Raw genomic sequence first — 13,005 nt, forward strand, 5'->3', positions numbered from 1 at the left:
TTACAGATGGAAATTATTATAAGATTAAGGCTGACACCTTTTGGCATTTATTCATGCTTCTTTCAGCTTCTCCTTTTAATGGTCACCACAGTGGATAATCTTGTCCTCTCCCTCATGCCCTCCTTCACAACATCCATGAACCTTCATGAACCTTCTTTGTGGTCTTGTGACCAAACCATCTCAACCTTTGACTCTCTTAATTTATCTCCAAACTGTTCGACCTGAGCAGTTCCTTGAATATGCTCATTTCTAATCCTGTCAATCCTGGTCACTCCTGACAAAAATCTCAGCATCTGCAGCTCTGCCACCTCCAGTTCCAGTTTAACCCTTTAAAACAGCGTATCACAGGCGACACATTTTGTGCAAGCGCACTTTGCATTGCTGCAATTCCGTGGCGGTTTGTGCTACAGGGAAAAAAATTCAACAGTTTCTGAAAGCTGAGACGCTGCAAGTCAAAACCAATATGTGGTTATTACGGTAATTTCACTCGCGCTGTCACAGGAAGCTGGCAAATCAATCGTTTTTGGACACCGAGACAAAAATTCAAATTTTAACATTTGGTGTTTGTGTACAACGACAGTGTTTTTTCTAGATAAAATTGTTAATACACTATTTCATCATGCAGTGAATTGTAAATAACTGCCAGATATTGAAAGCTATTCTGGAAAAATGGGCAAAAGCACTTACTCACAGGACATTTTCTGGCCCTTTTTATGGTTAAAAAAAAATCCAGACATACATTTTGAGGCTTAAGTCTTGAAGGGTTAACATCAGTTAGCGTCTGTAATGTTACATAACTGCCACCTTCTGGATTAAACCAACCAACTACACCTTCAACCACCAACATTCAGAAGGCTACACAACAAATAACACAGGGTGGAAAAGCTGTAAGTCAGTTTTCTACTATTCATTCCATTGGGATAGGAAGACAGAAAAGAGTAAGCTCTATTAAAATCCCCCCTCTCTCCAAAGGCTGTGGTGTAATTACCGATAGCGATGTAATTAGCTCAACATGGCTAGATAGTGCACGTTTTGTGAGCGAGAAAAAGAGGAACTTTAGCGAGTGAGTTCACAGGGTGAGGTCTTCCTTTAATTAGCCAGATGGCTCGTGAGACAGGCTGTTAAGGGAGGTCATAATGTAGGAGTTGGAGGAGAAGAGACTAGAAAGAGACAAGGGAGGGGGAACAAAAATAAATGAATAATAAATATAAGCTATATTACAACAAATAACAAATAAATAAATACTGGCTATGCAAAAACCATAAGATCAGGAAGGATAGGACACTATAGGGTGATAAATCTTGTAAAGCTGTGGCAGGTAGTTGGTCGAAAGCCATGGACGGTCTACTTTAGTATTCATTGGCCATTTTAGGGGGGGGGGGTGTATAAAAGGCGTCAGGGAGGCAAACTTTAACGTTTGTAACATACACAACTAGAAGATTTGTCTTCTGCAGAGAGTTTACAAAATCGATTTGCCTTTTGATTCACAGAATTACATGAATGATGTAAAGCTACAGTCCTGACTCATAAAAAAAAAAAGATGCTAATAATTTTAGCATTAGATATATTTTTCTATGACTTAACAAAAGAAGTAATTAACAATGTTGTGATGATTATGAAAATAAAAGTGTCATCAGCATAAGGGAAAAGTGTGTCACAACATCTGAACATAAACAAAATTCCCTTTATTTGCCAAGTCATTGTGTCCACTATGGATAAATCCTCTGACATCACTTTCACATTAAGTTGAAACCACTGCCTGACAAAGCACTTAATTTAACTGTGTGCTGTTTTGCTGTGTCGACAATGTTAACTGACATAAGAGAGTGAGGACCAGATTCACCTGTTGATACAGTGTGTCGGGTCCTCGAGGAAAGTCCAGCTGTAGGACACGGGCAGCTGCGAGCAGTTTGTCATTGTGATTGTGCTGTGAGTCTGTGTGTAATTCAGCACGCAGCCAAAATCCACGGTGCTGGAGGAAAAGTGGAGGTTGGGGAAATGGACCTCAGCGTGCAGCTCCACCATGTCTTGCTGTGGGTGTCCCTGGTAGATCATCTCAAGGAACTGAGGGGAAGAAAAGAAAACATATAAAGTAAGGAAAATGTAAAAAAAAATCACAAAGATAATACTCAAAATATATGGCAGACATGGATGCAAGACCTCCAAGAGGACTTTTGAGAAGAGAAGTGGGGTTTAGGATGCTCAAAAGTACAAACACAAACTATTAACCTTCAGGCTTCAGTTTAATTTACTGCCCTCTAAAGTCATTAAGGACAAAAATGTCCACTTCCAAACAACTGCTATGAAAACATTACAGATTAATATTTTTTCATGCATTTTTCTGCATAAATCTCTTAAGCAACTTCAGCCCTGCACAAAACTACCAGAAATGTAATCTATTTCAGGATTTTAACCCTTTAAAGCCAGTTTAATGGCTTAAGAGTATGGTAAATTTGCCTCAATGTGTTCTTTTAATCTATTTTATGAAAAAAAAATTCTATTTGAATTCCAAAATTTGTTTCTTACAAGAAATTATGCCATTGCACAAACACAGCCAAAATGATGGCCAGTCCAATAGGTAAAATCTGCCCAAATGGACAAAAGCGTCCGTAATGAAGCCTGCCAGTTAATACTAGATTAAAATTAGCTCTGAAGGCTCTGATAGGATTGTGCTTTAGAAACACATCGTATTATGATATTATGAAGATTTGAATCGTGAGGTTATCTCATTATTTCATTATTTCATTCTAAAGATCAAGTTTGGCACTGCCATGGATTTTGTTCTGTTTTCTAAATTGTTCTTGTTTTTGCAAAATTAACACATGTATGTGTACACAATTGATGAAGAAAATCAATAAATACATATAAATTTAAACAAAGGAAGAAAAATGTACTTGTAAACAAGAATTTTAAAGGCCTGTAAAGATGAATAAATCCAGTTGTAGGGTGATACAAGCTATAACTAGAGGGAATAAAAACATACATTAAAAACTCTGACATATATGTTTTTTATCACTTGCATAGAAAGATGCAATATGACCCAGATAAAAAAAAGAAAGAAAAAGCATTGCATAATAATCTGGCAGGATGCATTACTGTTACCTTATCCACCACTCGTGACACCTGATCTTGATAGTAATCTGGATTAAAGCATATCCACAAGTCGGCCTGTTTCCCATCACCTAAAACCACAGACTTAAAAAAGACAACAGTATAGTATTAAAAACTAGTTGAATAAATAGATAGATTATTATTAGAAACAGTTAACAAAAACGTTATTGTTAGCTCTCGTGTGTGACAACAAAATATGTGACTTTCTTCCTCGAAAGAATTTGAAATCAAACAAAAAACAAACTACACACAACTACAGAAAGTGCTCAGGGAGAGCACATCTCCACCAAGTGCACTCAGTTTCCCATAGTGTTAATATACAGTATGTGTATGTGTTTGGTTTTTTTTAAACTGAATCCAGAAAACATTGACTGGAGCGTATGGAAGTTCAGACGTGTCAAATTTAAATGATCTGTTGTGTAACACTGTATTTTGTGTATTTTGCAAGTGTTCATACTTCTACTCTCAACTTCACTGTTCACTCTCATTAACGTGTTCGTCTAGTTTGTCAGCAGGACTGTCTGACATTGTTATACATATTTCAATTTTCATGGAAACAATAGCTTTGTCAAAATTTGTCTAGGGCACAAAATGCATGGGGCCATATCCCACATCCGTAGAAAACTGGAGATAAAAGAACTTCTCTGAAGGAACAAGACAAGAAGTGTGTGTACCTTAGTGGTAACTGAGCTCTGTGTTCCGGGAGCGTCACACAGAGAGAACGGCTCTTCAACAGAGAGCTTCATGGACAAACACAGAGATGATACATTCGTCAAGACCAGTTTCTCATATATGGGCTCTAGGTTCTCTCCTGGGACCTGAAAGACATACATTTTCCATTACCTTTGTGTTTAATGCAGCAGTATAAACAGGAATCTTACCACATCACATATTCCTGTATAAGATATTTTTGAATAGGGGAAAAAAAAGCTATGTTACCTTCTCTATGCAGAAGTTCAGCCGCTTAGAAGAAACGCTGAGCAAAGGAGCGATAAAGCGACAGGAAACATCGACGGACATGATCTGCTCCTTACAGGCGTGATCACCCACAGTGCCACGGCACACCAGACGCTCCTGTACCACCTTGAAAGACAATGACACGTGTACTAAATGTGCAAAACTAGACAACAAATCACTAAAGCAACCTGACGGGTACCGACAAGCTTGGATGAAAATCAAGAAATTATTGTCTGGCTTGGTTCTTTTAGTAAAACATAAGAGTAAAATACAGTGTAAACCTTTAATAAATAAATGTATAAAGTGTAAAAATAAGTTATAATAAGTAGAAACTGAAAAGTGGTTGACCTGGGGTTCTTGCAACACAAGGTGGATGCTATCCTTAATTGAGAAGAGCTGACTGTCATTAATGTTGAGTCTGAAACTCTGGTGATAACTCAACTCCAAGGTGTGTGATTTGTGTGTATGTGTGAGTGTGTGTGTCCATGGGGCTAGTAGATGCTTCCTCCTGGAACATTAACTTTTGTAGTTTGCTGAAACTAGACTTAAAGGCTAACAACCACCTGCAAGACAGTTAATTGTACACTTCACTTCATATAACTGTGTCGGGTATTTGTCGGGCATGGACTAAAATTCTAGGATGGAGCCTGAGACGTTCTCTAACTGGTAACTCTGATCTCGAGGAGATTGATTCAGGTCTCCAAACAAAGGCTCTCACCTTGGCAGTGTCTGAAAATCCAGTCAGCACCATGTCGACAGAGCAGCCCGGTAAAAGCTTCACTCGAGACGGGGTGAGGCCGAACACCGGCTCTTCTCCGACGGCCACCAAAGATCCACGGATATGAACATCTTTCTTCTTGGGAGGCGAGATGGGCGGCAGAAAGTACAAGCTGTCCCCATTGTGGGTTTTAGCGTTGTGTAGGGAGCCATCCGTACCCCAGTACATCCAATGTGTCCGTTGGCCGAGGTTGGTCAGTTTGAAGTGGTACTGGCATAACTCATGGCTGATGGGCATAAGAGGACAGGAAGCAAACTGTCTATATGACATCTAATGTGGAGACTATAGAGTACAACAAATGTAGGTCTCATCCCTTCCTTTGTAAAGTGTGTCAGGGAACAACACACTGTTTGTTTACCTGAAGTGTGTTCCTAAGTCAAGGCTTGGGGCCAAAGGCCTGTCACTGACAATTGTGGTGCCAGTGCCTGTTGCAGACAGATGAACCATGTGTGTCTGACTGTCCTGGATGGACACTTTCAACTTCTCCTGGAAGTCGATCGTGTCCTTCAGGTGGGCTACGACACAAAGCTCCAGCCGGCTCTCTGGTGGAACTTCCCCCTCGCTGGGCTCGACACGCCAAAAGGACTTCCTATGGCTCTGAGGAAACACAAACACAAAGGGTTTTTGCTGATAATGGCATGTCTGTCTTAGTAGAAACAAGGGTATAGTAACATCTCCAACAGCTACTTCCTGGAGTGAAATGTGATGCGTGAAATTGTCTCCCTTGTGGGGGCACTTTCCTCTTACTGTTCTCCACAAGCTGTAACTTGGATGATAAATGCGTGGATCGTATAGCTACATAATCACATCAGCATCTCAATCTAGCACAAGATACCAAAGATCAAAGTAGAGCAGTGGCTCACTGCCTGACATACAGTCCGTAAGATGAAAGATGTCCTTACTGTAACTGCGATAATGGATATAGAATGATGTACAGAAATGCAGCAGAAGTCTGGTAGCTGCAGCTTATATACCTGGCAATATGTCGGGCAACTTATCTCCTCACCGGGCTGAATTCATAAAGAGTGAAGATGGAAGAAAAGTTTAAAGGATCACTTAAGATCGTGAGGATGGCAGAAGTGGATCGCTGCTTTAAAACACACTTAAATTGAATGATGGAAACCCACAGGTGGCGGATTCTGCTTGTAGAGTGATCACTTCATATCAGATTCTGTCGTGAATCACAACACTTGCATCCAGATACTGTATGCAGGTTCTCAGTCGGCAGTTAATAGATAGAATAGAATAGAATAGCCTTTATTGTCATTGTATTATTGTATTGGAGTGCAATTTCAGTTAAGCGGAAACTTAAAGGAAAATGCACCAATCATTGCAATTTTACACTTCTTACTTACTGTTAAAGAACATGTACTGTATGTCAAGCCATTCTGTTACATACTTTGACCTATGAGAAATAGATGAAGTTATGATTGTTACGAGTTAAGTGTCCCTTAAGTTCTAGGAATCTGTGATAGGTCCATAGCATAGGTTTAGTGTGTGACCAATGTTAAAATATGTTTTAAAATGTACAAATTCAAGGATATGTACATCAAAAATGTTGAATAAAATCTGGCATAAGCATTGAAAAGAACTTCTGTAAGACAAACCAAGTATTTTGCCTGTTTTTGGATTATATATGATTGCAATTATTTGGATGACGCCCAGTGGAATGAAGAAAATAATTTAGATCTAATGTTCATCTCCAGATGGCCCCTTCACTGTGCTCACTGTACTGAATCTGACCCAGGAGTGGTCGAGATCACAATCGATGTTCTGTGTTGATGGATGGCCGGGACATAAACTTTTAATTACTATTTTTGAGAATGAGTGTCCTGCGGATGCAACGAAGCATGTCGGCACTTTTGCTGCCAATAGGACAAACACCGTAGATTGTTGATCAATGGGGAGGGGGGGATATGTCTTCAATTAAATAAAGCAAATGGCATTTGTCTTGCCTTAACAAAGTTCACACTGCATGTAAAGGTCCAGTGTGTAACATTTAGGCGGGTCCATTGGCAGAATTTGAATATACTACTCATAAGTATGCTTGTATAAGTGTGTTGGTTTTCATAAGTCTTTACAATGTACATCTACTAAGGACCAGTGTTTCCCAACCTTTCTATATGGCGTCCCACATTTTAAAGAATCTTGCAAATGTGTGCATAATGTAGCGACTTATTTACACCTAATCATTCTGAATTGGTAAACGAATCAATGAATTTCAAGGGATGTTTAATAAATGAATTAAAACTCCACTGTGCTTGACGACGCCAAAACACACAATCACAACAAGCCGAACAATACCGAACTGTAGATCAGTTAAAAATACTTTTTTATAGTGTAAAACCAACCTACGCACCAAATGTGCCGTGCCATGGCGAGGCGAGGCAAAGGAATGGAAAAGGGCCATTATCCTGGACTAATGAAATAATATAGATTTTGTCTGACATCTGTGTTCAAGGCCACTTGTTTCCAGCACAGCCTAACGAATACACTTAATTAATTTACAAGTACAGCAGCATTTAATTAATGCTGCTGTACTTGTACTTACACAGTGTAAACATGGACGACCAATTAAAAAAAGTAGCCTGAGGAAACATATATTACATTTCCAAAAAAAAACTACCAAACACGCAGTGACAAAAAAAGATTGTCACAGATCACTCTCTAAGCTTCGGTATGATCGACTGAAGGAGCCGGGGAAAGTAAAATTGAGCGGGTCGATGCGATGGTGATTATAGCAGAGGGGTGGGCAGAGTCAGAGGAGCAGTAAGAGCAGGGGGTCGTCTCTCTGGAGACAGAAGCAAAGACGACTGGAATCTCAATAATCACATCAAACCTGCAGCATCCCACAGTCTTATTAGAATTGATTGCTTTGGTCTACAGCTGGGGTCAGAAAGGTTTAGAATCCATCTCAGTGCTGTATGCTGTACAACAATCAACAGCACTAAAAAGTGCATAAATCCTGTACCGGTGCTGCAGTTACTGCTGCAGTCAATTCTACCTGCCAAATAATACACAGCACAAAAAAATCAATGTATTGTAGCTGTGAGTTGTGCATGGTTCATGTTTCGTTTTCCACCCAAGACAGAAATAATATCTGGATTTTTCCATTTCATCCATTTAAAGGTATAAGACCCTTATTTATGTTTGTAGAGGTGAATAAACACTTGTGTGTTTTTGTGTGCTTTAAACAAAGACAAATGTTTCTACAGGAGCCTGAATGGACAGAAAGCTCATCCAAAACCCCCCACCAAAGCTCAGCGTCCCCATCGTACCCAACACCCCCAGGTACACAACCCCCACCGGACTCGCCCGCTTCCACACTCGGAACCTCGCACCCCAGTGTGGTGCAGTTGGCCTGGCCGCCCTTCGTGTGCCGACTGGGTACCGGGTAACTCGAATTACCCAAGCGCACACAGAGAGAGAGGAAATAAGCGGAGACACACCTAAAAACCACGTCAATTTGAGTTTCCAATCAACCTCACCTTTAAAGTGAGATGTGAGTTCTCAGTTTGTTTGACATCTGCTGGTAAGTCTGAAGTCTTACCAGTAGATGTCGCTAATTCTTGCACACCAGACCTTAAACGGTGAGTTAAAAAGGACAAGGTGGCCCTACCTAAAACAGAAAATAGAGTAAAAAAAAAGATGCTGTACTGCATTAGTTTAAATGTTTAAATCCAGACAAGATATTTTTTAATAACAAAAAAAAGTTGGCGAATCGGATGGAGTGCAATTTAGTTTTTTCACCGACGGTGATTAGACAAGCGAGTATGGATAACTTTCGCAATACCCCTGCGATCCTCTGTCATCAAGTCTATTTGTGTGGCTCTCTGCCAGCCTATTGAGCTAGATGTAATGTAATTCCAGGAGAATCTGCATCGATTGATGCTTGAGAGTGCAGAAGAGAAACTCCTTTCCCCGACACTGCCTCAGAGGAGAGGACAGGGTCACACAACTGCAGTTACACCGGGGGATTGCCTGCCGTCTGCCGTGTCTTTTCCAGCTTAGGAAATATTAATGCATGAGTTTGTTCCACCGTGGATATCAGACATCGCAGAGCGAAGGGCTTTTTAGGGGGCAAGAGAAACAGTGACTGTGATGAATTGTCGATGCCATGATCCTGCAGCATATAGTTTAGTCATAAATAAAAACAGGTAGGACACAGCTATTCAGTCTCGCAACTCCTCGTAAGATAAAACACCACATTCACTTTAAAAAATGCTGAAAATGACAGGGGGGCTGTCACCGTCAACAAGTCAGTGTCTCAAAACTGTCAAAGTGTTAAAAGACTGTTGAATTGACAGCAGTCGTCAGTCGATGTGGAGGAGAGGGACAGAGAGCTCAACTGTCAGTTCAACTGTGAAGACTGTACTGCCGACATTACATGACCTCTTTGTGCATAAAATGGAAAATCATTAACGCTCCAGGGACGGGGAGTAGAAATTGAACGGGCAAATAATTATTTCAAGCGCCGACAAAGCATTAAACCTATTAACTTATTAATTACATTTCCAATTTTACTAAAAAATTAACAAGTCATAGGATTAAGCAATGACACGGTAAACAAGAAATGAATCAGTGGAGAAATCACTTACTTCGCTCATTAACATTATGCTCCCAAACTCAACATCTCACTGCTCGAGTTAAGGGCAAGAAAAGTTGCCATTCTTTTGTACATTTGTGCTTGCTTTACTGCTTTACTTGTACTGTTCTCAGTAGACCACACAACTCTGTGTACTGCGTTGATATATTATGGTGCAGTACCACCACTGTATTCTATATACAGTGTGCCTGCCTTTCCTGCCACTTTGGAGAGTTGTGTCTGTGTAAAGTGAAGCGATGCAGTTTGGCAACACATGATGCTGCAGCATTTATAGTGAGCAGCAAGTCACCTCCACGTACTAGACTTATTAGTTCTCTATGAAGCACCCAGAGCTCTAAGATCATCAGGAACAGGTTTCCCAGATGCACAACCAACCAACGTGAAGCAGCATTCAGTTATTCTGCTGTAATGTCATTTTAATGTCCAGCTTTTCTATTTTCTTAATGTCTTTCTATGCCCTTGTAAAGCACAGATTGCCTTGCCTTGCCTTGCCTTGCCTTGCCTTGCCTTGCCTTGCCTTGCCTTGCCTTGCCTTGCCTTGCCTTGCCTTGCCTTGCCTTTTGCCTCTCCTCACCTCGCCTCGCCTACATGCGAGTGCACTGCTGAATAATCTGTGTTCACGGTTGCTTGTACCATGCGCGTTGTGAAGCTGGCGGGAATAGGCGAGTGGTTTGACAGGTGCAGCGTCCTGGTAATGTCCGTCAGCACTGGGATTCTGCCAAAGTCCAGCTGTGGGCTCTGAACGTGGACCAGAGGACCCTGACCAGTACATGACAGGTCCACTTCCTTGAACAGAAGAGGGGGGAAAAAAAGCATAGTTTTGATGAGAACACCGCCTGAACTTATATATATATATATATATATATATATGCACACACACCAGGGTTGGGGCATAATATTGATTCCATCCTGACTCATGAGACACTCTTGTCGACAAGCTGGGAAACAAATATTGATATTTTCATTTAAAAAATATGGTGCACTAAATATGACTCCCCAATGACTCCTCACAGTGATGTTTAACACAGGGATAACTTGAAAGATAGCTAAATGGTCAATAATGGTGGAAAGTAATGAACAAATTTCTCACTTCTCACAATTTATATTCTTTATTTAGGGAGATATCGTGATGTACTATTACGTAATTATCGTCAGATCGTCCTTGAGTATCACGTATCACACACTTTGACTGACCAGAGGAGGCTTGGTGCTGCCGAACACAGCAATACGAAGCGTGTGACGCAGTCTTCCCGTGGCCTTGGCCAGCAGTGTCACGGGAAGCTGCTCTGAAGCGTGAGGAGGAATCACTCCTCTGGGTGAGGAAGAGTCAAAAAGCAACAAGGGAGACTCCTCATACTCCTGAGAAACATGACACACATGAATCAATCATACAGATAGACATAAATACAAAAAAAAAATCCATAAATCCTTTATATCACAGGATTCACTGTAAAAATGTAAAAAACCAGCAGTAGCATTTTAGCTGAGTCATGGTGTGGGTGCTGCTTCTTTCATCCCTTGAGGTGGAGAAAATCTGTCTCACTGTTGGAGAATTACATCTTCAAAAGTGCTCCAAATGGCCGTAGGTGGTTAAGTGCTTCCGCACAAAATAATGTGTCGCTAACAGCTGTGTGAAAGGTTTGAAAGGTGTAAAATGACTGCATCTGAAATTGAGCCATTGTAGCTGTAGTGCCAACTGTTTGGCAGTATGTTGGCAGAAGTTTTCTTGTAGCTACAGTGCTTTTCCTTAATTCAATTTCATTTCAAAAAAGTCATTAATTCAGTCATAAATACTACAGCAATGTAATTTTAGCATTTTATGGATTCAACCAAATGTGTCATTAAAGTACCACTAGATTAATAGGTAAGATATTTGGGGGATTCATAAATGGATTATAATAAAGTTATCAATTTGTTTAACACTATAAATGATCAATAAACAAGTTTTAACACTTTTACCCACATTGACATTTTCTCATCACTTGGCATGATGCTGTTCATGTACAGCAGCGTAACGGTAATAAGTGCGGAATGAAATCAAGTGATTTTGAGGCACGTTACAAGGTAGGAGCTGCAATCACTTTATGACAAGTGCAAATGTGCATTTTATGGGTTGTACTGACATATTTAAAGTTATTTAAACAACAAATAAAAAGGAATAGGTGAGGTATAATCTACCAATTATTAGCCTCATGATTGAAATCAAATGATTTTAGGGCAGAGAAAAAAATTTATGTTACAAGGTAGGAGCTGCAATTACTTTTTGGCAAGTGGGAATGTACATTTTATGAGTTGTACTGGCCCTTTAAGTGTATTCCAACAAGTAAAAAGGACTGTGTGAGGTATAATCTGTCTAATATTAACCTCTTGAAAGAAATCAAGTGATTTTGAGACAAATAAAAACTTTACATAACACTTTTATAGGTTGTACTGGCATACATAGCTCATTATTTGGCTTTCAAGAGGTTTAAAGTAAAAAATAACACTGTGTATAGTAACATTATTTCAGCGGCCTTATTGTCTACTTAACCTGGTCAAGCAGGCCATAGCAGGCAGGCAGACTGCTGGGGTTGGTCAGCTGCACTTGCTGCTCACAGGGGTAATTGAGGAAACACCTTTCGAACTCCAACACTGGAGTCTCCACCGCGATCTCAGGAACAACACATCTATCATAGCAGAGTGGAAGAGAGAGGAGGGGAGGGAACAAAAGAGAGATAACACAAAACAGAAAGATCTGAGGTTTATTTATGGATCAGAGCAGTAATTGCCAAAACCGCAGTCTTTTTAATTAGATCTATTTCATACATTTTCAATGAAGGTGATTGGCTTCAGGAAGTCCGAGTGCCGCAGCTCTATTCTGAGCGACGGTGCAGGTGACATTCAAATATATTATTATTGTTATTATTTTTATTATGCCGATTAATATATTTAACACACGTGTCAGAGGGTTGTCGTCAGTGGACCACGTTCACAGCCTGTCAAAGCAGCATCGACGACGGTGTGAGGTTACTGCCAGAATAAAAACTTATTTGAACTTATTTAAAAAGTGAAATTAACGCTGTAAAAAAAATCAAAATGAACCTCTGCTGTTTTATGGCATTTGACAAAATGGGTTAGGGTTAGGGTTTTTACTAGGACAGAGGGAGGGTGGTTAGCTTTTATTCCTTCCCTTCAACTGATGTGTGCTTTGAGCATGTTTTCACGTAACGTGAGTAACGTTTGTGTTTGTATTTACTGACTGTCCCAACCTGGCGTTGATAGGCAGAGTCCTGATCTCCTCCCCGACACCTTCCACATCCACCACCATCGCCAGCCTGTAAGTCTTCACTGTGTTGGAGCACAGGGTCACCTTCAAAAGGTTCAAGAGGTTAACATGACTGCAATCAACATATATTGTTTTTGGTTAACCCATAGAACACAGACGCTGCTTTTTTCAATTACTATGCTAAAACGTATATATGTCTTATATCCTTTTTTTTTTCAGCACAACCAATTTATTCATTTTAAACACAGCTGTGCAAAAAGTACTCAAACCTTTCAGAATCTGATTGAA

The 13,005-nt window shown here is 40.2% G+C and overlaps 1 protein-coding gene across 1 annotated transcript in view; it reads right to left on the reverse strand.

Annotated features, from left to right (window-relative positions):
- Nucleotides 1–13,005, reverse strand: part of hydin (HYDIN axonemal central pair apparatus protein) — a 75,587-nt gene that overhangs the window by 38,283 nt on the left and 24,299 nt on the right. The window contains exons 15-24 of the mRNA XM_058646080.1: nucleotides 12,701–12,801; nucleotides 11,983–12,118; nucleotides 10,647–10,811; nucleotides 10,086–10,238; nucleotides 5,205–5,443; nucleotides 4,787–5,072; nucleotides 4,051–4,194; nucleotides 3,786–3,929; nucleotides 3,103–3,195; nucleotides 1,844–2,064 (exon numbers count right to left, since the gene is read on the reverse strand). Of these exons, the coding sequence (XP_058502063.1) occupies nucleotides 1,844–2,064; nucleotides 3,103–3,195; nucleotides 3,786–3,929; nucleotides 4,051–4,194; nucleotides 4,787–5,072; nucleotides 5,205–5,443; nucleotides 10,086–10,238; nucleotides 10,647–10,811; nucleotides 11,983–12,118; nucleotides 12,701–12,801 (1,682 nt within the window). The remainder of the gene's footprint in view (nucleotides 1–1,843; nucleotides 2,065–3,102; nucleotides 3,196–3,785; nucleotides 3,930–4,050; nucleotides 4,195–4,786; nucleotides 5,073–5,204; nucleotides 5,444–10,085; nucleotides 10,239–10,646; nucleotides 10,812–11,982; nucleotides 12,119–12,700; nucleotides 12,802–13,005) is intronic.

This window comes from Solea solea, chromosome 12, assembly GCF_958295425.1.
Source record: "Solea solea chromosome 12, fSolSol10.1, whole genome shotgun sequence".
NCBI classification, from domain to species: Eukaryota; Metazoa; Chordata; class Actinopteri; order Pleuronectiformes; family Soleidae; genus Solea; species Solea solea.